We start from the raw sequence: 24,966 nt of genomic DNA, 5'->3' as shown, positions 1-24,966 counted from the left end.
AAGAAAATAAAGTCTGTCACTGTTTCCATTGTTTCCCCATCTATTTGCCATGAAGAATTTGCCATCAGATGCCATGCTTTTCATTTTTTGAATGCTGAGAAAATACATATGCTTAAAAACAATTGTACTTAAATTTTAAAAATAATGAGACGAGTGGCTTCACTTTACGTTCCTTTAGAAATTTCTTTGATATCTGGCTAAATGAAAGACATCTGGATTTTCATGTTTCCATATTTAGTCTGTTGTGACATCATGTAGCCTCTGGAAAGCTGTACACATGAATGGACAAGAATGAAACAGGTAAGCAAGTGCGAAGTAAATTTTTTTTCCCTATGTGGAAAGGGTCTCACAGGCAGACGTGGAAGAATTCAACTTCCAAACTCAGATTGGAACCCGTTGGGTGGACCAGAAATTCCTTTATTTGGGTGTTGACCTTTTTAGAATGTGAAATCCACAGATGTCTGTAGACCAATTTCTGTATTCCCAGAAAACACTGACAAATGACCAAATATTTGCTACCTATCATGTTGAAGTGGATAAGGGTTAAAAGTGAGGACACAAGGGGGCACCCGGATTTGAACCGGGGACCTCTTGATCTGCAGTCAAATGCTCTACCCCTGAGCTATACCCCCTCTGCTGGTGAAAAGAAGATTACAGTTTATTTGTAGTGTTTTTGGGAGCAGACGGTGCCTTGGTGATTAACAACAGTTTGATATGTATGACTAACTCTTTCAGGTTTCCCAGGTTGATGCTTAAGGACCAAAAGCAAAAGCAATCCGGACCGAAACGGACCCAAAAGGTAAGAGGGAAGGATGGAAGGACGAAGTCCAGTCCGGCCAGACACACTGTGGTGTGCAGAGATTTCTCTCCTCCAACAATTACAACCTCTTATACCTCTGACATCTGGAAATTCTTTAAGTCTAATTTCTATCCTTCCTGCCTGTATCCCAAGTTGTACTGAATCCCCAGCCTATGCTTTGCGCACGGAAGGAAGTGCTTCCCTTGTCTTTCCCAAGATATCTCCAGCATCTTGAGTCTGTTCCGCTCGCTTTGCTTCTTCAAACATCAATAGATTTCCCCTAGGTTGGAAAATCCTCCCTTTAGCTATGATCACCTGTCCAGTTTTCCTTTTTCACTACCAAATATTAAGAAAGTCTTTGACTTCATTTCTTGTTCATTATCAACAAGCTTTCCTCACAGTTCTGTTACTCTCTACATTTACTTTCTCAACTGTCCGGAATTTCCCCCCCTTGGCATCTGTATCTTGTTTCTCCGATAGACTAAGTTCCTGGAGGGTAGGATCACGTTGCTTTCCCTTTTGTATTCCTCACAGTAGTTGGCAGAGTGCCTGATTCACTACAAACCCTGGTGGTACCTATCAGCAAAACCTCATTAAACTCAACTCATTAAACTCTAATTCATTCAACTCAACTATGGCATTACACCAAGCTTGCACCCAAGCAGTAGAATGTTGTTAGAGGAGCGCTCAGAAGTCTGAACCACACTACCAACCTGAAACAGGCTCTATGTCTATTACTCCTCCACCATTGACTGGCTAGATTCACTTTCTTACTCTCTAAAATGATTATTTCACACACGTTCTCCATTCTCAAACCTTCTACATCTTATCTTTACTCCTCAGAGGATGCTGGCCTCTTCCTTTTTGGAGAACATCAGAACTAGTCAGAAGTAGGGTTGTGCTGATAAAAGGCTAATAACTGCCCAGGACCTGATTTGTAGGATTTGCCAATTCTCATAGTGTAAAAACACCCATCTGCTAATTTCAAGTGAAATCAACTGGCTTTAAAAATTCTGGAAAATTTAACAATTGGTTCTCACAAGCCGGTGTGAGTCGAATCTAGCACACTTCTGGGACTGACTTTTCACCAGCTACCAGCTATATACTGACAACTCTTCACATCACATTTCAAATCCAGACATGTTTCTGAACTTCAGAAATAACAGGATCTCCAGCTGCATACTTAAATTTCCTCTTAAATGTCTGTCGGACACCTCAGACTTAGCATATTGACCTTATACTAGAATGTGAAGTCTATGAGACTAGGGGGCTGTACTTTATTACCTTTGTTTCAGAGTTTTAAAAAGAAACTCTTGAGGATTTTTTTTTTTTTGGTAAATTTACTCCTTTCTCAATGTTCTTTATCTCAGGAAATCACATGCACCCAGACAGTGAAGTCAAAAAAGAAGAGTCATTCTTTTTTATTTTTATTTTTTTGAGTCATTCTTTTTAAAAAAAAATTTTATTAAATTCCGTGGACAGAGAAGCCTGGTCGGCTACAGTCCGTGGGGTCGCAGAGTCGGACACCACTGAGTGACTAACATGCACAAAACGCGTAGTTAATTTACAATGTTGCATTAGTTTCAGGTATACAGCAAAGTAATTCAGCTGTATATATTTATATATATATATATTTTTTTATAGTTTTCAATTATGGTTTATTACAGGATACTGAATATAGTTCCCTGTGCTATACAGTAGGGCTTTATTCTTTATTCATTCTCTATATAATAGTCTGCATCTGCTAATCCCAAACTCACAAGCCATTGCTCCCCAGCCCCATGGCAACCGCGAGCCTGTTCTCTATGTCTGTGAGTCTGTCTCTGTTTCCTGGATACATTCATTTGTGTCATATTTTAGATTCCACAAACAAGTAATATTATATGGTATTTGTCTTCCTCTTTCTGACCTTTCTTAGTATGATAATCTCTAGGTCCAGCCACAGTGTTGCAAATGGCATTATTTCAATCTTTTTTTATGACTGCTTAGTATTCCATTGTTGGAGAAGGCAATGGCACCCCACTCCAGTACTCTTGTCTGGAAAATCCCATGGATGGAGGAGCCTGGTGGGCCGCAGTCCGTGGGGTCGCTAAGAGTCGGACGCGACTGAGCGACTCCACTTTCACTTTTCACTTTCCTGCATTGGAGAAGGCAATGGCAACCCACTCCAGTGTTCTTGCCTGGAGAATCCCAGAGACGGGGGAGCCTGGTGGGCTGCCGTCTATGGGGTTGCACAGAGTCGGACGCGACTGAAGCCACTTAGCAGCAGCAGCAGCAGTATTCCATTGTATATATGTACCACATCTTCTTTATCCAGTCTATGGACATTTAGGTTGTTCCCATGTCTTGGCTATTGTGAATAGTGCTGCTATGAACATAGGGGTGCATGCATCTTTTAGAATTATACTTTCATCCCTAGGACCAATGCAGCAGCCAATCCCTTTAACTGGAATGCTCACTCCCAACAGATGGGCAAATGGCTGTCTCTTTCATGTCATCCACGTCTTAACTCCAAAATCACCTGTGAAGAAAACTTTTCCCTGACTATGCGTCTTGAAATACCCGCTCGTACCTCCCTAACACATATCTTGTCTTTTATTTTAGTCCTTTTCCTTATGCATTTATTCATTTGTGCTCTTGTTTCTATTCTGTCTCCATTTGATTTTCAAGTCAGTGAGAATGAGAACCTTTGTACCTCTCTATTGAAAGCATGCTCTGCACCTACCATGGGGCACAAAGTAGTTGTTTTCTAAAAATAGAGAGGGACCACTAGAGAACACAGCCAGGGAAAGTCTCTCAGTGGACATTTCTGTTCAGCTGGTGCTTGCATTCTTTTTAGAGAGACCAGGAGAAAGGATGCCTTACTCAGTTTTGCAAGAAGCTCTTCTCTGACTTCTTAGGGTGAAGAGATGACTTGGGATCGAGGATAAAGAATTGAACTTAGAAAAGACAAAAGTTCACATATTTTCAAAATTCCATGTTTTTACTAGGTCTTTTAATGTTGTTCCTTGTTATTACTATTCAATATCTTGTAGCAAGAAGGAACTGATTTTGGAAAAAGAATTTTCAGGAAAAAAAAAAAAAGTCTAGAATGGATGTAAAAAGCATTTGCCAGAATACTGCCAGCAGAGGGGGTATAGCTCAGTGGTAGAGCATTTGACTGCAGATCAAGAGGTCCCCGGTTCAAATCCGGGTGCCCCCTTCCCTGATTTTCCATTTTTCACAGTCACAAGTTAACACAAAATTAAAGGTGTGTTCTGAATCCAAAGCTTTCTGGAGATTCTCAGAAAATACTCTTAACCTTGAGAAGTAGAGAGAGACGCCTAAAAGTCACACAGGAATGACCACCACTTTTCCGGTGAGCACTCTGACTCAGGGCCAAGAAGCCCATTCACCTGTACTCTCAGTAGGTAGAAAGAAGGCTGAGACCTTTCCAGTTTGAGATCCTTCAAGACTTACTGGTTTAATGTTAATCATAGTTTCTTTGGAGGGGAAGAAATGGAATGCCTGGGCGGGGCAATATTATTTTGCCTAGTTCATAATAGTGGCGAAGTCACAGCACAGATTTAAGATGAAAAGTGGACGGCTTTCGTCTTCTTTATATTAGCTCAAAGGCAGGGTTTTGGCCTGATAAACCTACAGGTGGAGTTTGAGGCCTGGTGTCCAGGAACGGGGTGAAAAATTAGCTATTTCTCACCTCTGAGCTTTGACCGGCACAGCTGCTGCTGCTGCTAAGTCACTTTAGTCGTGTCCGACTCTGTGTGACCCCATAGACCGCAGCCCACCAGGCTCCACCGTCCCTGGGATTCTCCAGGCAAGAACACTGGAGTGGGTTGCCATTTCCTCCTCCGATGCATGAAAGTGAAAAGTGAAAGTGAAGTCGCTCAGTTGTGTCCGACTCTTCAGGACCCCATGGACTGCAGCCTACCAGGCTCCTCTATCCATGGGATTTTCCAGGCGAGAGTACTGGAGTGGGGTGCCATCACCTTCTGACCAGCACAGCAGCTCTGCTTAATCACCATGTCCAGCTTCACGACTTGTCTCACAGTAATGCATGCTCAGTCACTCAGTGGTGTCCCACTGTTTGCCACCCCAAGGACTGCTCCTCAGTCTGTGGGATTTCCCAGGCACGAACACTGGAGTGGATTGCCACTTTCTTCTCCAGACAGTAACGGGAGCCGTGGGGGAAAAAAATATTCGAGTAGTATTCCCCTGGGGCCCTGCGGGATGACACAACCAAATTCCGAGTTTAAAATACCACAAATTCCCCCTGACTCAAGAAGCATGCCTCTCCCACTATCCTTTCTTTTTCCTTTTTTTGGGCAAAACCTAGTCGAGAGGGTCGCTCTTGCTTCCTGATCTTTTTCCTTGGACCCAACAGTGATAACGGCCAGTCACGCAGTGGACAGTTATCTGTCCCCATCTGTAGGTTATGAGACTTAATGGCGTTGTATTATTTGCTCAGTGGTTCTCAAAGTGTGATCCAGCAGCATCAACACTCCCTGGGAATTTGTTAAGAATGCAAATTCTTGGGGTCCCACTCCAGGCCAAGAGTATCAGAAACTGTAGTTGGAGGGGTAGTGTTTTAAGGAGCTCCCTATTTAATTCTGACACACACTCAAGTTTGAGAACCACTACATTAGTTTATATCAGTTTATATCAGGAGGTAACTTTATTTTTGTAAATTAAAATGAGATTTTGGGTCGGCATTGACCATTTCCACATTCTCAAACTGCTTTCACTGTGCTGGTGTTATGAGCAATAAGGAGAGGTGCTTAGGGCACGCGCTTGTCACCGGTAATAAAGAAAGTTGAAGTTGGAGAAAACCTGTGTCTGTGGGTTTTCTTCTCCAGACCCACCCCTACCCAAAATGAAACACCAAGTTGGGGGAGTCTTGCCTCCTGAACCAGCGCCTGGAACCGCCTTACACGACTGAGGCTGCCGCCGGTGACCACAGAAATCCCAGTACCTCCGGCATGGGTCGTGGGGACCTGAAGTTTTTGTACGTGATTTGTGCCTGTACCCACCCCCTCCTGCTGCTGAGTACGAAAACCGAAAGCCTTCCGTTAAGGTTGGAGAATGAGGAAGGAATTTTTAAATAGCTTTTCTCTATTTCTCTAACCTAGGACCCGAGGTTAAAATATGAATCAAGAAGGAAAGAATTATACTAGACAAAAATTAGGGGGAAAATCGCCGAGGGGGCACCCGGATTTGAACCAGGGACCTCTTGATCTGCAGTCAAATGCTCTACCACTGAGCTATACCCCCACGCCGCGCCTTGGCTTAGATGCGGCTCTTTTGGGTGTTAAGACACTGCTACACCAAAGGTGAACAGTAAGGGTAAGGAGAAAGAAACGCAAGAGAAAATGGGATCAAGCGCAAAGCAGAAGCTCGCTGGATTCGGGGAACTACAGAAAAGCTGCACGGCAGAGGCGCGGGGACGGAAGAACTAACCCGGTCTGCGAGGAACTGAGTCCTGGAGGGAGGGACGGGTTCCGCCCTACAAATTGTGGGAGAGGATGTTGCAGGGCTTGGCTAACATTCTAGGGGCGGGGCAGGGGGGTTCCCGTTGATCCGCGGATTTCTCGCCAGGTACCAACGGGTACAAAGGAAGTCCCCAAATCTGGCGAATCTGGTTGGGTGTTCGAGTGGGTTCGAACCCCACCCTGGACAGTTGCGAGCGGTTCGCCCGCCCTGCAGTCCAGGTGCCCAGATGTGCCACCGGATCGCCCCCGCCCCGCCTCCAGCGGCGGAAGGGCCCTGGGCAAGGTCGCAAGTCCGCGCCTGGCCTCCGGGCGCATTCCAGGGCCCTTTCTGCCTGCGAGCTCACCTAGGCGCGTACCGCTGGGCGCGCAGTCCTCCCTGGAACCCGCCCCCGCGCAGTCCCACGTCGCCGGGAGAGCGCGCCTTGCCGCGCGTGCCCCTGCCCGCGCCCGCGGCGCGTCCCCGCCCCGGTACAGCCCCTCCTCCCCGCTGTGTTTATTAGGGGAAGGAGGGCGGGGGCGGAGGCCAGTTCCCTAGCTCAAGCCGCCGTCGCTGTCGCCCGTGCAGTTGAGGCCGCGGCCGTCTCCCGCCAGCTCGTTCCGGGGAAAGAGAACGCGCGCGAGCTCGGGCGTCCTCGCCCCAGCCTTTCCCGGAGCCATGAATCCTAACTGCGCTCGGTGCTGCAAGATCGTGTATCCCACGGAGAAGGTGAACTGTCTGGATAAGGTGAGACTCGGGATTGGGAGACGCGTCTTTGCAATCCCCGAGCTCCAGATCGGAGGAGGAGAGCGGGGCTGGGTCTCTGCCGCCCCCGTTACCGCGATTGCGGGAGGAGGGAAGGTGGGTGGTGTCATGGGGTGTGAGGGACGGACCCCAGTCTGGAAACCAGGAGACCCGGGGCGAGGAAAGGAGTCCACGCGTGGCGGGCAGCCACTACTGGAGAGGAGTGGGCTCGGCGCCCCGGGATGGAGAAGCCGGGCTCCGGAGTGGGGGTGGGGGGAGTGAGGGAAGGTTAGGGGTGCAGTCCCGCCCCCTAGGGCCGGGAGAGTGAGAGCAGACGGCCGCTCCCTCTCCCCGCCTCGCCGAGCGCCAAGTAGGCGGAAGCGCTGGGCGCTGGGGGAGGGGGCGGCGGGGGGGCGGGGCAGAGGTTGGGGGCCCCTGCTAAGCGGTTCTCTTCGGCGGCTACTGGCCCGGCTTCCTGGCCTGGAGACTGGAGGGTGGGGGCCGTCAGCGGGCAAGTGTTGCGTCTGGGGAACTGGCCTTCGGATAAGGACCCGAGCCCCATTGCGAGAGCCCGTTTTTTGGACGACCTGCAGCCCTCTTGGTGGTTCAGCGGTTAATGGGCTAGCCGGCGTCCTCCATAGCTTCCCAGCCCCCACCTCAAATTAGAAGCCAACTCCCAGCGTTGGTCCGCCCAGCGGGACCCGGGCGGGGTCGCTTGCTGGAGTAGGGTGGGTGGGGGTTGCTTCACTGAGATCTGAAATTGTGTTCAGAGGCTGAGTCCACCCTGTAGAACAAAGAGCTAACTTTTCAGAGCAGGTTTCCCCAATGGAGGGTGGGGTTGGCTGAGTTCAGGGGGAGCCAAGAAAAGGGGGGAGGTGTTGGGGGGAAGGGAACGTGGCCTTCTGGAAATTCACTGTCCCCTGGGGGCCCTTAGGCGTCTCCCCCCCCCACCCCCCATCATGCTAGACTCGTTCATCTGGTTGCCATTATACTTTTTGAAGGGGGGCGGAGAGTGGAACTGGGTATTTCCTGCAGTTTGGGGTAGGATCCGGACCTCTTTTAATCTCACTACCTTCCCTCTCATCCCCTCCTCGGTCTGGAGGAGAGGCCTCCAGGATTTTGTCCACTTCTTCATCATACCTTTCATTCACTTCCTAAAGCTGGCCCCTTGCCCACAGATTCCCTCCTTCCCATCTGGTCTGGCCAGGGATTGGGGGGCATGGGATGGAAGAGGGTGCAGGGCCCACCTGGAGTCAGGTATTTTTTGTGAGGGGGGAAAGGGTCGTCCCTTGGATTCTTTTGTCTTTCCCCTCCTTAGGGTTGGCGCTTCCTCAGTAACCTTTGGCCTCTGAGTCAGGGTGAGGGGGTGGGGTTCCACGGTTCTGAGATCATTTTGATACTGCTCTTGGAGGAAGGGGTCATGCGGGGCCGCTGCTGTTTCGGTCTTCTCTCCTGGGCCTGGCTGGGCAGGAGGAGAGAAAGGCCATGTTATGGTGCAATGAATGTGGGTGCTGACCTTCCCAAAGACCATGCGGGAGGGCAGGACTTGAGCCTGGGGGCAGGAGCTGAGAGCTCTCTGGCCTTGCACACTGGTGTTTCTGCTCTTCCCTGGTGGGAGGGATTTTGGCCTCTGCGTCTTGAGTTCCTTGTGCTCCCCTTCTGCACAGTCATGAATTGGGAAGAGGCAATGGCCACTTTCCACCCACATAAGGCAGAAGCAGTATCTGCTGGAATGACTGCTAGCCTGGGCGTTGGAACACTTGGTCCTAGTTCCAGGTCTGCTCACCACCAGCTCTGTGAATGGCTCTAGGCCTCAGTGTTCACAGTCTGTCAGATGGGTATGATGATGTCATTTCCTCAAAGGTGGGGAAGTGCACTCAAGTGCCTGTTACAGCGCCCGGAAGGGGATGTGGTATAGGCTGTGCCCCGTCTCCTTTCCTGGGGAACTCTGTCCAGCCCCATACCTGGCTTTCCCTGTAAAAACCTTTGGTGTCTGAGGGAGGGTGCAGCCCCTTTAAGGCACCCTCCCCAGCTGTTTTCTTCCCCTTTCTAGAAGAGGACATTCAGGTGGAGGGTGCCCTGGGAAGTGAGACATGGCGGTTCCTCTTCTTAGATCTCTCCCTACAGGAGGTTTCCCTGGGGAGATGTCACCCCTGCACTGAGCAGGAGGCCTGGAATATCCAGGTATTAGACTGGTTCCTCCCAACGCCCTCCAGGCAGTAAGGGCAGGCACTTGGAATGGGGACCTTGACGCCTGAGGAGGGACGTTCAGTCCCATAGACACAGTTGCTAACCAGCTTCCCAAGACAACCCATTTACAACAGGAGAGAGTCAAATTAGACTCACCTGTTTCACTGCAGTTTCCCTAGGACCCGACATGACCCAGAGCACAAGCTACGTCCTTGGTGTTAGCCTTTCCTCCTCCCTGAGCCTATCTCCCAAAGGCTTAGGTGAGTAAAGGCCACATCACCTCTGATGGCCACCCTACCATCAACCTGCATTACCCAGCGTGTCCTCGTGCTGAATAAATGTGTATGGCTGGCCACGGTGTTTGAGGTCGAGATTTGTTTCCCCAACTTATGGGATTAGAGTTGGGCAAGAAACAGGGTGATGTCGCTTGCTCATTCATTCAATGAGTATTAAGCACCTACTTGGTGCGGGGCCCTCTCGGCTGCTGCAGGACCTCTGCGGAGGGAGAGAGGCTGTGTCTCACAGTGTCCTCTACCTTTTGACAGACTTGGAGTTTGGTCCTAGATCACACTGGGAGGCATTAACATGGGGACTCTCTGTGTCCCCCTGGCCTGGCTTGCTTTTGCCTAGCTCCTGAATACAGATGGAGGCATTGAGGAGGGTAGAGGATTGGTGAGCCGAGTCCCCTGGACTCCCCCATTGGGAGGGCTCTCTGCCTCTGGTTGTCTGAAGTACTCTCCCCCTCACCCCCCAGGTGGCAGCAAGGTAGAAGGAAACCGGACTGGACACAGAAGAGGCGAAAAGGCCTGTAGCCTTGGTGCCTCGTTTCCTAGCTAAGAGCACCCCACAGTCATCCCATGACCATCCCTGCATAGACTCCTTGGAATGTGCCAGGCTCAGTCTTCCCGCGAGCCTCACAGAGCAGATGCGATGGCTCCTGTAAATTATGGCGCTCGTAAGCAGAGGCCCAGACAGGTCATGCGGTTCACTCCCCACAGCCCGAGTTGGAATTCAGCTCTAAAGTTCTTGGTGCTCAGCTCTTCTGCCTGTTGTGTTTGCAAAAAAGTACTTTAATTTACACTATCTCCCTAATGTTTGTAGTGGGCCCTCCCCTTCCTGACCCTGGCCTGTGGAATGCTCGAGGCCTGAGCTCTTGAACCAGGAATAATACTCCCTGGGAATCTGGGGAGGTGCAGCCATGGTCTCTGCCTTTAAGCCAGCCTCCAGGTGGCCAGCTGAGCTAGGCTGGTGACCGGGCCAGGGCAGGCCAGGGTGGGGCTACCGTTGCCCCTGGAGGAGTGAGAAACTGTAACCCTGGGTGACGGGAAGGGAGGGAGAGGTCTCATACTCTAGCCCTGAGTCATAGGGCACGCGGGTGGAGAGGGTGGAGTGGGCAAGATCCCAGGCAGCAGGCACAGCGACCTGAAGTTCACCACACCCCCCACCCCTAGAGCTGTGAGCAGCTTCTCCCCCCACATCTACGGTGACTCTAGAGAGAGAGGGCTGACCCCAGCCTCACCCAAGTGCAGGGGATCTTGCTTCTGCCCCCAGCAGCCTCAGTTTGCCTTTCTGTGGAGTGGGTTGCAGCTTTGGAGCTCCAGGCCAGGGACAGTGGAGGCTGATGCTGGAGCCTGGGACATGGGCCAAGAGGCTCCTAACGGGTACCCAGAGAACTAGGTTTTGGTGAACAGGGAAGCCGTGGACTTCCAGGGCAGTGGGGAGGATTCAAGTTGCATGTTTAGAGGTAACTGCTCTTTGAGTCCCAGGAATGCTGCTCTGAAACCTTACCTGTGGCCTGTAAGGAAGAGGGGACTCCTGCTCTGCGGCAGGGCTCCTGGGGCAGGGAAAAGAGGCAGACAGAGGGTCACTGTGGGGTGTTACTGACATGTTTCTCTGACTGTGTCCGTTACCAGACCTGACTGAGACAGGGATGGGTGTCTTTTCATTTGGGGTCTCCTTGGGTCTGCCTGGCCCACAGGGGCTATTGAATGACTTGCCATTTTCTGCCCCTCATTCCCCTCACTCTCCTGTCTCCAAAAGGACACAGTGGTGGAAGCTGCTGATTTTCTTGAACCTTTCTTGGTGCCCTCCTCCAGAGAGGGGAGGGAAGTGAGGCTGTGTCACCTCCTCCCAGCACTTCCCTGGGACCAGTGTTTTAGTTCCACTTTACAGGTGCACGGACGGAGTTCTGTAGTTACCCTGAAGACATTCAGTCCCCTCCTTTTCATTATTTTGTTCCTGGACCTCCTGTAAGAGAACAGATAACCACTCCCTAGCCTCTAACGTGTCTAGATGAGAGCAAGGGGTGTCTGGAGGTGAGGTGGGGAAGAGCTATAGATAGAAATGGGCACTGTTCCCTTGTATGGGGCTCCCCTTCCTTCCAGTGGTAGCTGGCGGCAGGGGGTGTCTTGTAGAACCCCTGGATTGGCTGCTGGCCTTGTACCCCAGCCTGGTCAGTATACTCAGCCCCAAGGGGGTTGGCTCCAGGGTGGGTACCTGGCTGTGAGCTAGGGTGGACGTGTCTGTGTCCCTCCCTTTGTCTCCCCCAGGTCAATCGGGGGGCACCTCTGGAGGTCCCCAGGCCCAGGACAGTGCGGATTCCTGCCTATGTGTGTGTGAAAGTGGGTCATGGTCTGGATTCCAGAGAATGTTTTTCCTGGCAGGCCCCTGCGGGGGTGGGGGGAGGCGGGGGCCCAGGCAGGGGCATGTGCGGCTAAGCAGGCAGAGGCCAGCAGACTGGGTGGTGACAGAGCTGGGGCAGTCTGCCAGCGCCTCCCAGGCATTGCGGGAGGGAGAGGGGCTTTCACTTTGGGGGCTGGTGGGGGGCAGGGACCACTCTGTTCTAGGATTCCAGTGGGCTGTCTGCACTGGGGTTTCGCATTGAGAGGCGTCGGACTGGGCTGTGGGATTGGCCCAGGTTGGGTTGGGAGCCCAGCTTCACCGGCCTCCTCTTTGCTTCCAGACTTCCCCTGGCCTTCTTCCCAAAGAGCGGTTCTCCTGTTCCTTTGGTCACTATTCCACTCCTGAAGAGGCCTTTGGGTCTCCTTGATAGGAAAAGTACCCTATTAGAAGGTGATTACCCCCCCACCCCCCAACACACAATTACCCTGTGGGCTCTGCTCAACACAGGCCAGGGTGAGGGAGGTGGTATCCCAAGCTCTTAACCCTTTTTTCTGTCCCTTTCTCCCAAGTGGCCCAGAAGCACCTCTTGGCTGGGAAATACATTTGAAAAGCACTGCCTCAGGGGAATTTCTTGATAGGTGGCCAAAAACCAGGCATTTGCTGGGTACCTCGAAAGTCTCCCTGTGCCCTTCCCTGGCTTCTGGCCTCTTTCTCTGAGGAATCAGGAGGATGTCCCTTGGCTGCTGGGAAAGGGGGCACAGAAAGGCCAGCTGGGTCACCCCGACAGCCCGGATTCTGGGGCCCTGGAAGCTGGGCTCCGGGTAGGTGCTAACCCCGGGGCCTCGTCCTGGGCTGCCAGGTGCCAGGGGCAAGTCTCTCATCTGCCTGGGTTTTCTCGAGCTTCAGCGTTTCTCGGGATGGGGTCACCTCTGTTACATCAGTTCCCCTGCCCTCATGGTCTTTGACTCTGTTCCCGTCCCTTGGCGGCCCTGGATTGATCCTCGCTCTGTTCTGGGTCCCTGGCCTTTGCTGGGGGGTTCCTGGTCACTCAGTCTCACTCACAGGTCTTCTAGCTGTGGTTGGGCACAGTAGAGTCCCGCCTGCACCCCAGCACTCACACACCTTCTGCCCAGCCCCCTCAGCTGAGGGTCACCCCTGCCGCACCCAGCACCTGACATCTGAGTACTTAGAGGTGCCAGGTGCTGTGCTGAGGGTTTTATAGGTGATTTTTCATTTAAACCTCAACAGTCCCAAGAGAGATGGGTATTAAGGTTTCCATTCTGCAGACACAGAAGTGGCTCAGAGGTGTGGGTCCTGACCGAGGTCACCCAGCTAGCCAGGGTGCGGCTGTGATGCCCACTGTGCAGGTGGGGGATCCACCTCCAAGCAAAGCTCTATTGCCTCCGAGGGAGACCAGCTGGGGGGTGGGAGACGGTTGGGGGAGGGAAGTGGTGTGGGTGTGCTGGCTAGAGCCTGGGGGCACTCACCCACACTCTGGGCATGGGTCCCTCAGGACGAGGAGACATTGGAGCTGGGCCTTACCCAGGCCCAAGCGTGTCTGCTGTAGTGTGGGAAGGCCTGGGTACATGGAGGCTGGGCCCTCCTGTCCCCCTCGGCCTTGTCTAGGCTGAGGCGCTGCCCCTCAATGTTCAGCAGCAGCGGCTTCTTAGCAACGCCTGGTGCGGCTTTGCATAAGCAATGAGGCTTCTCCTGCTCAGGCAGGCAGGCTGCCGGAGTGGTCTGGGGGAGGTGGAGCCAATCTTCAGGGGTGTGGGCGGTAGGGGGGGTTTCCCCACTCACTCTGGGGTCTGCCCTTCTTCTCCTGCTGACAGCACCCGTGGGACAGGGGAAGGTGTCATCAGCTGTTGGAGCCTGTGACCTGAGATGTCCTTGGCTCACTTCTGCAGGGGGGTGTCTGTTCTAGTCCCAGGGATGGAGTGCTCCTTCCTGGGGCCCGAGCCCCCTTCCTAAATCCTGCTTATCTGACAGTGTCCTCCCTCTGCCTCTGCCCCCAGTTCTGGCATAAAGCATGCTTCCACTGCGAGACCTGCAAGATGACCCTCAACATGAAGAACTACAAGGGCTACGAGAAGAAGCCCTACTGCAACGCGTGAGTCCGCCTCGGGCAGGGGCTGTTGGGCGGGCATTTAGAGCTTCCCTGGTGGCTCAGATGGTAAAGCGCCTGTCTGCAATGCAGGACACCTGGGTTCTATCCCTGGGTCAGGAAGATCCCCTGGAGAAGGAAATGGCGGCCCACTCCAGTAGTCTTGCCTGGAAAATCCCATGGATGGAAGAGCCTGACAGGCTGCAGTCCATGGGGTTGCAGAGAGTCGGACACAACTGAGCGACTCCACTTTCACTTTCAGAGCTTCCTTCTGTTCTAACACCCACAAGGTGCCAGGGCCCAACACTTCCACACTCTGCTCCGCACGTTTTAACCATGTTGAGTCCTCCTCACCACGGCTGGATGATAGTCAGGACTGTTAATATGCCCAGTTTACAGAGCAGGAAACTGAGGTTTGAGGAAGGGAAGGGGCTTTCCCAAGATGAATGACTAGCGAGAGGCTGGTTCAGTCCCCGTATAAGCAAGCTTATTCTCTCCACCGCACCCTGCTGCAAGAGAGGGATCCACGTGGTCTTTCAAGAAAAAGTCCTGTTTCTGGCCGTGTTCTCCGCATCGCCTTCCACATTTCTCTCCATGACGGCAGCTGACTTGTCACCTCTCCCCTGCCCTGTCCCTACCAGAGAATCTAGGCCCTGGGCCCGGGGGCCCCCCTGACTGTCATTTCTTGAGACTGGGGAGCAGCATGAAGGGCGTGGCCTGACCCTAGGCAGAGCTCTTCCCTGCCTGCTGAGGGAGGCAGAGAACTTCGTGTCTTTTCCAGTGGAGTTTGCTCTGGCCTGCTGTGGGGAGGTGGGTCGAGGTGGGGTCTCCCATCCCAGGGAGATATCCTGTCCCATCCCATGCAGTTTCAGAGAATGCAGTGCCTTCGAGTTGATCACGTGCAGGTCCAGGCTCATGTAGGACTTCACAACCTTGCTGCTCTGTAGGGGGCTTTGGAAGGTCAAGTCACTTAAGTAGGCTGCAAGGTCAGCATTCAAAAAAATTTAGGCTCTGACTTGAGTCCCTTTATAAAAGAACTATTTCTATACTTATGTATCTGGCTATGCTGGGTCTTAGTTGTGGCAAGCAGAATCTTTAGTTGTGGCACATGTGGCACATCTGGTTGCAACATGTGGGATCTAGTTCCCTGACCAGGGATTGAACCCCGAGACCCCTGCATTGGGAGCACAGAGTCTTAGCCACTGGACCACCAGGGAAGTCCGAGTCCTTTTTTTGTTTTTTACCTTTTTAAATTCTCAGCCTGGAGGCTTTCTACAGCTGAAGTTCACGTAGGAGGGGAACTTTGGGATTTGTCTAAAAGGAGTTGGGATCTTAAAGCCCTTTGAATGGCTGTCTCCCCCTTTCGGGAGATAGTGAAGGACAAGGAAGCGGACATGACTTAGCAACTGAACAACAACTCCCCCTTCCTGTCTTCCCCTCCCTGCTCACACTACAGCCTCATCTCCTTGGCTGGAGCCTGCATCAGGCACTTACTGCCTGCCAGCTGCTAGATGCCAACCTGTGCCAGGTGCTGGGAAAACCGATAAAATCTCAAGCCCAAGCAGCACCATGAACCTCCTCCCTTCTGGGAGGGACTGGGACGCTGGGGAGACTGCCTGGGCTAGAGCGAGGGTCACAGCTAGGTCCTGGCTCCTCCTTCCGCTGCCCCTTCTCTATTAGCTCTACTGGTCCTCTTTCCCCTGCCGACCCCTCCCATCCTCCCCCCAAGGGAAATGGGACATTCTTCAAATTCTTAAAGGCTCTCACAAACCCTGATTCTCTGCCACTTCCTCCCTCTGTTGGGGAGTAGGGTGGGGTGCAGCAAAGCCAGAGGCTGGGGCAGTTAACCCCTTGATTGCTGGCCCACTTCAGGCTAGTTTCTGGGCACGAGACTCCTTTTGGGGGCAGCTTCTGAGCCTCTGCTCCTCAAGGCAGGAGTCTGGCGGAGCCCAAAACTCAGTGGGCAGCAGGGACTGAGGCGTCTTCCTGTCTCTTCCTAAGACTCTGGTAGCCTAGAATTCAGCGAGCTCTGGGAGTTGGAGAAAGAAATCAGAGGCTTGTCCTTGTTTTCTCTGTGTGTTCTCAGCGTAGTGCCAAAAAGTCCCAGCTTACTTTTTTCACCTTCTTCTAAGAGGCTGCAGCCAGTAGGGGTGGGGAGCTCCTGTAGGGCTTGGGTTAGCGGGGAGCTCTAGGGAAGGCGGGAGATGACACACCCCTCCCAGATGCTGCTTCCCACCTGCCCAAGGTGAGATTCACCTGCCTCTCCTGGCCTCCAGCCAGAGCAGCAGCTTGACCCCTCTCTGTTCCCCCAGCCTTTACAGCTCTTATTCTTCCCTGCCCAGCTGACCTTTGACCCAGCTAGGATGTTACCTGGGAAGGACCCGGGATGAGGGGCCAAAGACTTGGGGAATTTGTGACCCAGCTGTGTTTCATGAGAGCTGTGGCAGCAGCTTGCCTGAGGCAGCCACACTCCCTAAGCCAGAGTCTGAGCGGCTGGTCTGTGCCAGTGAGCCAGATGTGGGATTCTGGGATATCTCAGATGCAGGCCCAGCTTGTTTGGGGCGCACTCTGGACTTGTCTGGGCCTCGGTTATCCCATGGTTCAGAATTCCTGCTCAAGGATGCTGGAGCCTAGACCAGTTTTATTGAACAACTGTGCTGTGTCGGGCACTGTGCTGAGTGTTCACTCTCATCCCTTCCTGTTTTCTTCCTGCCTCTGACCCCATCCACCAGTGACATTCAGGTTCCCCAGTCTCGGGGTTTCTAGGATATAGCTGTGCCCCAATTCCCAGCCTGGCCTTGCTGTGTGACACTCAGGCCTGGCTTTTCAGCACTTCCTGCTCAAGACCCAGAGGGGCAAGTGAACGCTCCTGGCCCGGGCCCTTTGCCAGGGAGTTGAGCCCACCCAGGGAGGGTATATGTGAGTTGGTGTGCAAGGGGGCCTCTGCGTTCTCTGGTTAGTCCCTGAGCCAGGATCTTGCAGGAGGGTGGGCAAGAGAAAGAACACTGTCTGTTTCTCCCTGGTGAGTTCTGAAGACTGAGATTGAAGTTCTGGAAAGTGAAAGCAGCAGAAAGGCCTCTTGTATTTTCTCTTTGCACCAGACTTGTCTGGGGTAAGGCTGGGGAGAGAACACAGGCCAGAGCCCACAGCCGGCCTTCTGGGTGGTAGTGGACCCCCAAGGCTGTGCATTCACACACGTGCCTCTGGATAACCAGACACATGCCGCCGGCTGTGGGGGTAAGCGCCAGGGAATCGGACTGAATAGGCCGCGTTTGTGTTCACACTTCCCAGGCCATTGGCAACCAGCACTGCTATGGCAAGGTAGAGGGAAGCAGGCCTGCGTTTGTATAATTCTTTCTTGAAGCATCTAGGTAGGTGGGGTGAGCCTGTTCCATTGGTTAGAGGAATATGTATGCCCTCAATTTATGCCCTCATTGATTTGTTTTGTAAACTACTTTTTCTGAAAGTGGGGCAGATCTGGTCACAATTACAAACCTGGTCCTTTGTCTTATCTCCGGGCAAATAATTGAGGAGCCTGGAGGTCGGGGTGGGGCTGGGTGGGGTGGGGCTGGGCGGGGGTGGGGAGGAATGTTCCTGTTCTTCCTCCTTGGAGCCCATGAATCAATGGAGGCTGCCGGCCTGAGGCAGTTGCAGGCCTGGGGGACCAGCTTCTGGGGTGTTAAGTGGAGGGTGGACAGGGGCTGGGGAAGAAAGGGGGAATGCTCCGTTGTATCTTTCTGGGATTGTCCTTCAGTTGCCTTGAGCTGTGGGCTGAGGGCTGAGGAGGGTGGGGGTGTCCCTGGTTCTAGGGAACAAGAGACTGCAGTCCTGCTCCTTACCCCAGGCGTCAGGGCGTGAGGTGGGACCTGTGCTGGTGGGGCTTGAAGTCATCTCTGGGGTCTAGTTAGCTGGGGATCGGGCAGTGGCAGGCACATCCAGGACTGGGGCCTGGGGCTTTTCCGCCTCCCCAGAGTTCTCTGCTTCTAACTGGGAAAAACAAGACCAGGAGAAGGGAGTAGGAAGGGGTGTGTGCGCTATGTTTGCGGGGTCGGTGGGTGGCGGGGGGAGTTCAAAGGAGCACCCATAGTAACCTCTAGGCAGCCCCCACCTCACTGTCACCTTCCAGCTCCTTACACTCAGATGTCAGGGCCTCAGGAAACCTCAGGGATCTTTGCTTCCTAACAGCCCATTTTATAGATGAGGAAGCTGAAACCCAGTGTTTCCATGCCTTTCCTGACTTGACATGATCATTTCTCTTTGTCGTCATCGATTTTGATTTTTCATTTTATCTACGACCCCTGAGGGCTGGTCAGTTCTTGTCTAGCCTCCATCATTTTGGCTGCTCATTTTTTCCCTCTGGTCAGACAATGCCTTCTTGTTGCTTCCTATCCCCACCATTTTGGCCCCTTAGGCCTGGGGGACTGGTGAAAAACAGGGTTAGAGGGGAGTCCTCCCTGACCGCCCATGGGCAGTGTTCCCAGCAGGGGGATCAGTAGCTCCTTCCAGAGGCAGGATGTCAGGGCTGTGGGTTGTTGTTTTTTTTTTTTCCCCCTTTTGGTGAAACCAAAGGCTCCTTGTTGCTTTTGTTGCTGTATTTTTGTTCCTCCTTGAACAAAAAGCTGTGGTTTTTGAAGGGATCCAAGGCTGAAAGGGGCAAGGCTGCCTGTCGAAAGCGGGTACTGGGCTTCCAGGATACTGGTCTATTCTTGTTCTGTATCTGGAACACAGCTGATGGTGGGACTAGGGACATGGCTTTGCCCTGCAAGTGATCCCTGTCACCAGTAAGCCCGTTGCAGGAGCCCCTGCAGTCCCTTCAAGCAGGAAGGTGACTCAGAGGTCCTCTGGGAGGAGCCCCCACTTCTCCTGCACCGCCCGCACCCCTACCCAGGTCACTGTCTGGACCTGCTTTAGAAATGTCAGGAGTAGGTGGCTTCAGGCAGGAGGTGGCTGAGAGACCCCAGACGGTTCTCTTAGAATAGCCACGCTTGGAAACTGGTTGGCTTTAAAAGAGGAAGTTCTCCACCCACCCAACCAAGCATTTCTTTCCCCAGAACTAGGAGTAGGCTGGTGTTCACCTGGGGAGGGAAGTCAGTCTACCCTTAGCTGCCCGGACATGTGTGGAACTGGGGAGAGTGCATTGGGCCAGATCTCTGTCCTTGACGGTGAGTCTCAGTTTCTTTATCTGTCAAATGGGCACAGTGATAATGCCTGCCTTTTCTAGCCCAAAGCCTTGTGGCAGGTTTCAGGAGAGAATGCGCACAGGATACAATGTATCCTGAAGTAACTTTCAGTTCAGTTCAGTTCTGTCCCTCAGTCCTGTCTGACTCTCTGCGACCCCATGAATCGCAACGCCAGGCCTCCCTGTCCATCACCAACTCCCGGAGTTCACTCAAACTCATGTCCATCAAGTCGGTGATGCCATCCAGCCATCTCATCCTCTGTCGTCCCCTTCTCCTCCTGCCCCCAATTATGTGACTCTAACTTCTCCCAGAGGCCAGGGCTGCTGCCAGGTGCCTGGTTATCTTGCTCAACTCTGTTCTTGCCCTCATGAATGCTAGATCCCTTTCCCTGCACCCTCCACCCCCAGGTTTCCTGTCTTAGTGGGCTCTCTCCATGCCTCTTTTTCCCAGAGCAGCTGATACTGCCATCAAGGGTGGGGAGGGGCATCAGCAGAGGGCCTGCCACTGGGAATGATTAACAAGGGGCCGGGTGCAGGCTGGTCCACAGAAGGGACAAAGAACAGCTGTGCTCTGGACTCAGCTCCAGGCCAGGGTTGGGAGGCCCGGTTCTCCCCACCCTGGCCCCTCGTTCCCTCACTGTGGGCCCAGTCTGTTGTTGGGGCTGCGGTACCAGTGGGGTCATTAGCTGGGGTGGGGGACCTCTCGTCTGCCCTAGCGCCTACATTGGGATACACATATATCCATTCATCTTGACTGGGATCTGAGGGTAGTAATGAAGGGTGGGGGAGCTTCAATCTGAAGATGGAGAGGGAGGGAAAGGTAGAATCCCCAGCAATTAATTGTTTCTAGGAGGAGGTCACATCAGTTGTAGCCCTCTTGGAAGACAGTTGTGCTGGTGGGGGAGGGGCACAGCCCTGGCCTTCTTGTGTCCTGCCCTGAAAGCAAACCCAAGGCTCACGTCTTCCTCATCTGAACTGTCTACAAGTATCCCGCAGACACAGCCTCCTGGTTTTGCCCTCACGGGTTCCTCTGCAGTTGAGGATACCCTGGCTGTCTGTGTCTCTTCCCCCACCCCCACAGACCCGCTCTGTCTGCCTGCTCTCAACCGCTCTGCTGCCTGGAGCTGAGGATGAGGTTGCCATGGGAACCCGAAGCGCAGTGAGCAGGGGACGGGAGAGGCAGAGTTGTCTCGCCAGGGTTGGGGGCTGTGGGGAGGGGACAGGGTTGACCCAGCAAGAGGAATGTAGTCCATACTTAGGTCTGCCTCCCTTTTTCTGACCTGGGGTTGGGGTTTAGCAGGCAGGGGTAAGAGATCGGTGGCTCCAGAGCCCCCCTTTAATCTATCTTAATCTGATGTTTAAAATCCCTCTCCTCCTTCCAGACTGAGCTGAGTTGATGACATCCAGGCTGGTCCCCCCTTCCCTTCTGATGGGATTAGTGTTCTGGCCCTGGGTGGGGGCATTGAGATCTTGGGGTCATGATGGCTCCCAAGAGAGAATGAAATACCTGCCAGCCTCATCCGTGCAGGCACCCGCTACATGGTGAGGGGTCTCCTGAGACCCTTCTGGTGGATTGTAGATGTGTGAACGTGGACCTGCTGGCCTTGGTGTCTAGGAGATGAGCATTGCAGAGGCCTGTCTATATGTTCACCGTGTGTGAGGAATAACAGAGCATGCAGGAGCCACAGAATTGCAGAGTCGGGGCACGTCAGGTGTATGTGTCTGGCTGACCTTGGACCGCTGGACCCGGCACTCCCATTTTAACCCTGTACCTTCAGGCAAATGGGAAACTGCGGGTTGGCAGACTGGCTCCTGTGCATATGTGTTTTCTGAGCCTGCCAGACACCCTTTCCCATCAAATGCTAATTATACCATCTTCTCTGAACTGACCCTTTAAGTTCTGGGCCAGAGCCACCCTGAAGGTCTTCTCCAGCCCCCTGCTTCTGGACCTGACCTTCCTCCTATGCTCATGAGCCTCCACTTATAGACACTCTCCTCACGACACCACCAGCCCTTGATGCTATCATAATGGCTCTGACTTGGTGGGAGGGTCCTCTCCAAAGCCTCCCTCAGGCAACCTCAGATCTCTTGCCGGTCCTGCTAGAGATCTTACTTAGATCCCTCCTGCTGGTCTCCTTCTGCGCTCCGGGAACAGATCCTCCCTTCCCCTGGAACTCAGGAATTTTGAATGGAGCTTCTCCACTGTGGGTGGCCCTCGCTTCGTGGAGCTGGGCCAAACCGGGGACTGGGTCTACAGCTTTAGCCCCACCTTCATCCACGGAAGACTTCTGCTGCCAGCTGCAGGCACCTGTATTTGCTTTTTTTAGTCTCTTTTCTTGCTCTTCCCTCTGCTCAGGGAGCCACGGGCTGGGCTGATCGGGGAGGCAGGACTCAGGTGGGCAGTGGAGGCTAGGAGTTGGGGCATTTTATACCTGGATCTGCCTGGTAAAATGGGGCACAGGTGAAATCACCTTGCTGTGATTCTAGGTCCAAGATGGTGAAACTAGCTCACAGGGGAAAAAAGATTGGCCAGAGTCACCCTGCAAGACAGTGGCAGGGCTAGGCTCCTTCTAGCCACTGCTCCTCTCCCTTTTAGTTGAGTTCTCTAGCACCTGAATCTGCCCTTGACACGGGGAAGTTGTGTGATTACTGATAGCTTTGGCTCAGGATTGAGGCGGGCAGCTGGAGAACATGCCAGGCTTGTTGAAACACACAGAGGTAGGAGGGCAGCTGGTGACCAGTTCACAGCACGCCAGCCGACCTGGGTGGCTGGAAGTGGGCGATCCATTGCTTACCTGGGGTCAGCCTGTGAGTCGGACACCAGCCAGTGGTCACAGTTGAGGTGAGGTGTGGTCAGCCAGGGCTGAGAATGGCCCGCCCTTGGCTCCTGCTTGGAGAAGCCACCCACCACTCCCTGAAATCATGGGGGCCTCTGTGGACCCCCAGCCCTTTCGCATACCAACACCTCCACACAGACCACAGTGACTCGGGGCTGCCTCTCTAGCTAGTTTTCTAGGAGACCTGGGGCGGGGGTTGGGGATGGAGGAGACCTGAGTTCTAATCCTGGCCCAGCTTCAACAGCTAGTGTAGGACATTCGTTTATTCAACAGATATTTACTGAACACCAGATTCTGTTTGGGGAGTTTGGGATAAGTCCGTGAAGAAGAAACACTGAGAACCCTCTCACCTCAGAGAACTAGTGGAGAAAAGACAGTCAACTGATGTGATAAATAATCATGAAGTCAGCTAAGTGCCCGGTGCCAGCATACGATCTTCTTCTTGAGGAAATGAGGGGGTTGAACTGGATGGCCCTGGAGGTCCTGGCAGGCTTGGCTCTGAGGGCTGCCCTGGCTACTGCCACCTCCAAGCCAGGCCTCCTCCTGGGGGAGAAGACCCTGGTCTGGCCTGTGTCTGGAGATTGGAGGGTTGGGTTCAGGGTGCTGGGTCCTGAGACATGGTTTGGGAACAAATCTGGATGCCTCCACTTACTAGCCCTGTGCCTTGGCCACGCTGTATCCTTTCCAAGCTGCTGTCTCCCATCTGTCAAAAGGGAGACAATAGGGTGGTTTTAAGAATTTGGTGAACTAGGGCATGGACACCCTTAGCACAGGGAACATCAACTGTTGTTACAGTGTTGTTATCTGTCACATGGTGACTTCTTCTCTGGCCTCAAGCAGATCTCTCAGCTGCTCTCTGGTTAAGTTGGACCTCATTTGCCCTTTGAAACACTGGTGCCTTTTTTCTCTCTCACTGCCTTTCCAGAAGCCCCCTGCATATGCATGTCGCTTTCCCCTTCTGTCTCCTTCTCCATCCCACCTTTCGTCTGCTTCATTGGTCTCCATTTCTGGTCTCAGCCGAAAGCCTTGTCCTGAGCCCGTGAGCATCTTCTCCCCTCCTGAGTGCCTGGCCCCCTTGACCTCCCTGCACAGTAGACATGGATTATTTGGGTGATCTGAAACTCCATGGCCTCCTGTGGGGTTCTTGGTGGCCATCATTCAGACCTGATCTATCTTCCCAGTTCAGCCCAGGCTGAGAAACACTTGCCTCCCTGCAGCCATGGGTGGTGGGCACTGTGGTCCTGATGCTGGGGCAGGGGCCTCCCAAGGATAAGGGGGTGAAAAGCCCAGAAGTTCCCAGCTTCCTGCCCAGGATGAACCCTATTGTGTTGTTTTCTGTCCTGCAGACACTACCCCAAGCAGTCCTTCACCATGGTGGCTGACACCCCGGAAAACCTCCGCCTCAAGCAACAGAGTGAGCTGCAGAGTCAGGTGAGGGAGTGGGGCTAGAGCTGGGGCCTGGCCTGGGGGGGGCGGGGCCACCCCTGGATTTGGCAAGAGCTCCTTCCTTCTGTGGTTGCTCAGCAAGGTGCTGAAATCCAAGCACTTGTCTAGTCTCCCTGCCCCCACCCCCAGTTACTTCATGTTTCCTGACCTGATCAGCGAAGTGGGCAAGAGTGTGTCCTCCCACCCCCTACCTAAAGTGGGTTGGAGGGGTGTGGGTTTCAGATTCTTTCTGCATCAGGAATTTGTGGGAGGCCCCTAAAGCCCACCTCCTCCAGGAAGCTGGTCCCCTCTCCCTCCCAGCCTTTCACACCCACCCCGAAAGGAAGGTCCTTGGGATGGCTGCCAGTGGTTAAGACTCAGCCCTTCCACCGCAGGGGACACGTGTTTGATCCCTGGTCAGGAAGTGACCAGGGAGAGTGAAGTTACACAGTCTATCCTCTAGCCATGTCCCCAGCCCTCTTCTACCTGTCCTAGGGCAGGCTGCTAAGGGAGCCTTGCCCCAGGGGCCTGTCGTGCCCACGTCTCCTTGGTCTGATTTTCCTGAGCCCCTTCTCAGAGGGAGCCCTGCTTGCCACTGCAGTAGGGGAGGACGGGGTTCCTGCACCAGGGAGAGAGAGCTGGGGCTTTAGGGGCCACTGAGGAATAAGCAAAAGGTCCAGAACCTTTCAATCAGAATGATTTACCCTGTCTGGGGGTCTGAGAGGGCTTCCAGAACAAGCTTGGCCCGGACTGTAGGGTGGGACAGGGCGGGGCTTTAGCAAAGAACTCTTGGGGAATGTAACCAAGTGGGCAGGGTGCCCAGGGCCAGGAAAATGTCTTGGAGGATCCACCTGGGCCTCGGGGGAATCCCTCCTGATCCTTCCAGGTGGGGCGCCTGCTGCCTGATCTTGATGTGAATTCTCTGGCTCCTTGTCCCCCAGTTGGTCACATGAAGGAGAACTAGCCCTGGAATGGCAAAGGCTTTACCCACATTCTCTCATTTAATCCTCCCAGCAACCTGCAAGGAAGGTGCTGTTTTCCCATTGTACAGATGGGGAAACTGAGGCTCAGAGACAGTAAAGGGTTGCTGAAATCACACAAGTAGCAGTAGTGGTAATAACTGTATTAGTAGCTAATGTATGGAGTGCTTGGTGTTCTGGGTGTGTTAGCGTTCATGCCTCACAATAGTTCTGTGCAGTTGGCAGGATCCCTCTCACTTTACGGAAGAGGAAATAGGTGCTAATGACTTTGAATGCCAGTTTGTCTGAGACTTGTATTCTTTCCAGTTTTCCACCCAACTCCCTAAGGAGAACTATCTTTACTTTGATAATAAACACGATAGTTCCTCCTGTTGGTGGGAACTTTTATAGGTTAGCAAACACTTCTGTTACTTCACCTCATTTATCCTTGACTTGACTGCAGGCATCAGAGACAGGGAACCAAGGCTCTGAGAGGCACTGGACTTTGCCTGTTGACACACACTCTCAGTGAGCTTGGAGGATCCAGGCTCTGTTTTTTTCACTCCCGAATACAGTGACCTTGACCTCATGCAGCCCTGTGAGCCAGGGGTTCAGGCCTCCTGTGTATCCCACCGTGATGGGAG

The 24,966-nt window shown here is 53.2% G+C and overlaps 1 protein-coding gene, 1 long non-coding RNA gene and 3 other non-coding genes across 5 annotated transcripts in view; 2 read left to right on the top strand and 3 right to left on the bottom strand.

The window, feature by feature from the left end:
• Positions 1-560: 560 nt before the first annotated feature.
• Positions 561-632, bottom strand: TRNAC-GCA (transfer RNA cysteine (anticodon GCA)). The gene has a single exon. It is a non-coding gene; the product is annotated as a tRNA-Cys (tRNA).
• Positions 633-3,763: 3,131 nt separating this feature from the next.
• Positions 3,764-6,736, bottom strand: LOC147351738 (uncharacterized). The gene is made up of 2 exons (XR_015147651.1): positions 6,630-6,736; positions 3,764-5,019 (listed from the first exon to the last, which is right to left on the bottom strand). It is a non-coding gene; the product is annotated as an uncharacterized LOC147351738 (long non-coding RNA).
• TRNAC-GCA (transfer RNA cysteine (anticodon GCA)) lies at positions 3,930-4,001 on the top strand. Its single transcript has one exon. It is a non-coding gene; the product is annotated as a tRNA-Cys (tRNA).
• Positions 5,996-6,067, bottom strand: TRNAC-GCA (transfer RNA cysteine (anticodon GCA)). Its single transcript has one exon. It is a non-coding gene; the product is annotated as a tRNA-Cys (tRNA).
• Positions 6,737-6,806: 70 nt separating the features above from the next.
• The window catches only part of LASP1 (LIM and SH3 protein 1), a 40,411-nt gene continuing 22,251 nt past the window's right edge, over positions 6,807-24,966 (top strand). The window contains exons 1-3 of the mRNA XM_086357941.1: positions 6,807-7,009; positions 13,834-13,928; positions 23,285-23,369. Coding sequence (XP_086214067.1) covers positions 6,941-7,009; positions 13,834-13,928; positions 23,285-23,369 — 249 coding nt within the window. The 5' untranslated portion in view covers positions 6,807-6,940. The remainder of the gene's footprint in view (positions 7,010-13,833; positions 13,929-23,284; positions 23,370-24,966) is intronic.

The sequence above is a fragment of the Bos grunniens genome, chromosome 19 (assembly GCF_055505025.1).
Source record: "Bos grunniens cultivar Pamir isolate PY7600 chromosome 19, Bosgru_T2T1.0, whole genome shotgun sequence".
Lineage (NCBI taxonomy): Eukaryota > Metazoa > Chordata > Mammalia > Artiodactyla > Bovidae > Bos > Bos grunniens.
This window is presented reverse-complemented; position numbering and strand designations above follow the sequence as displayed.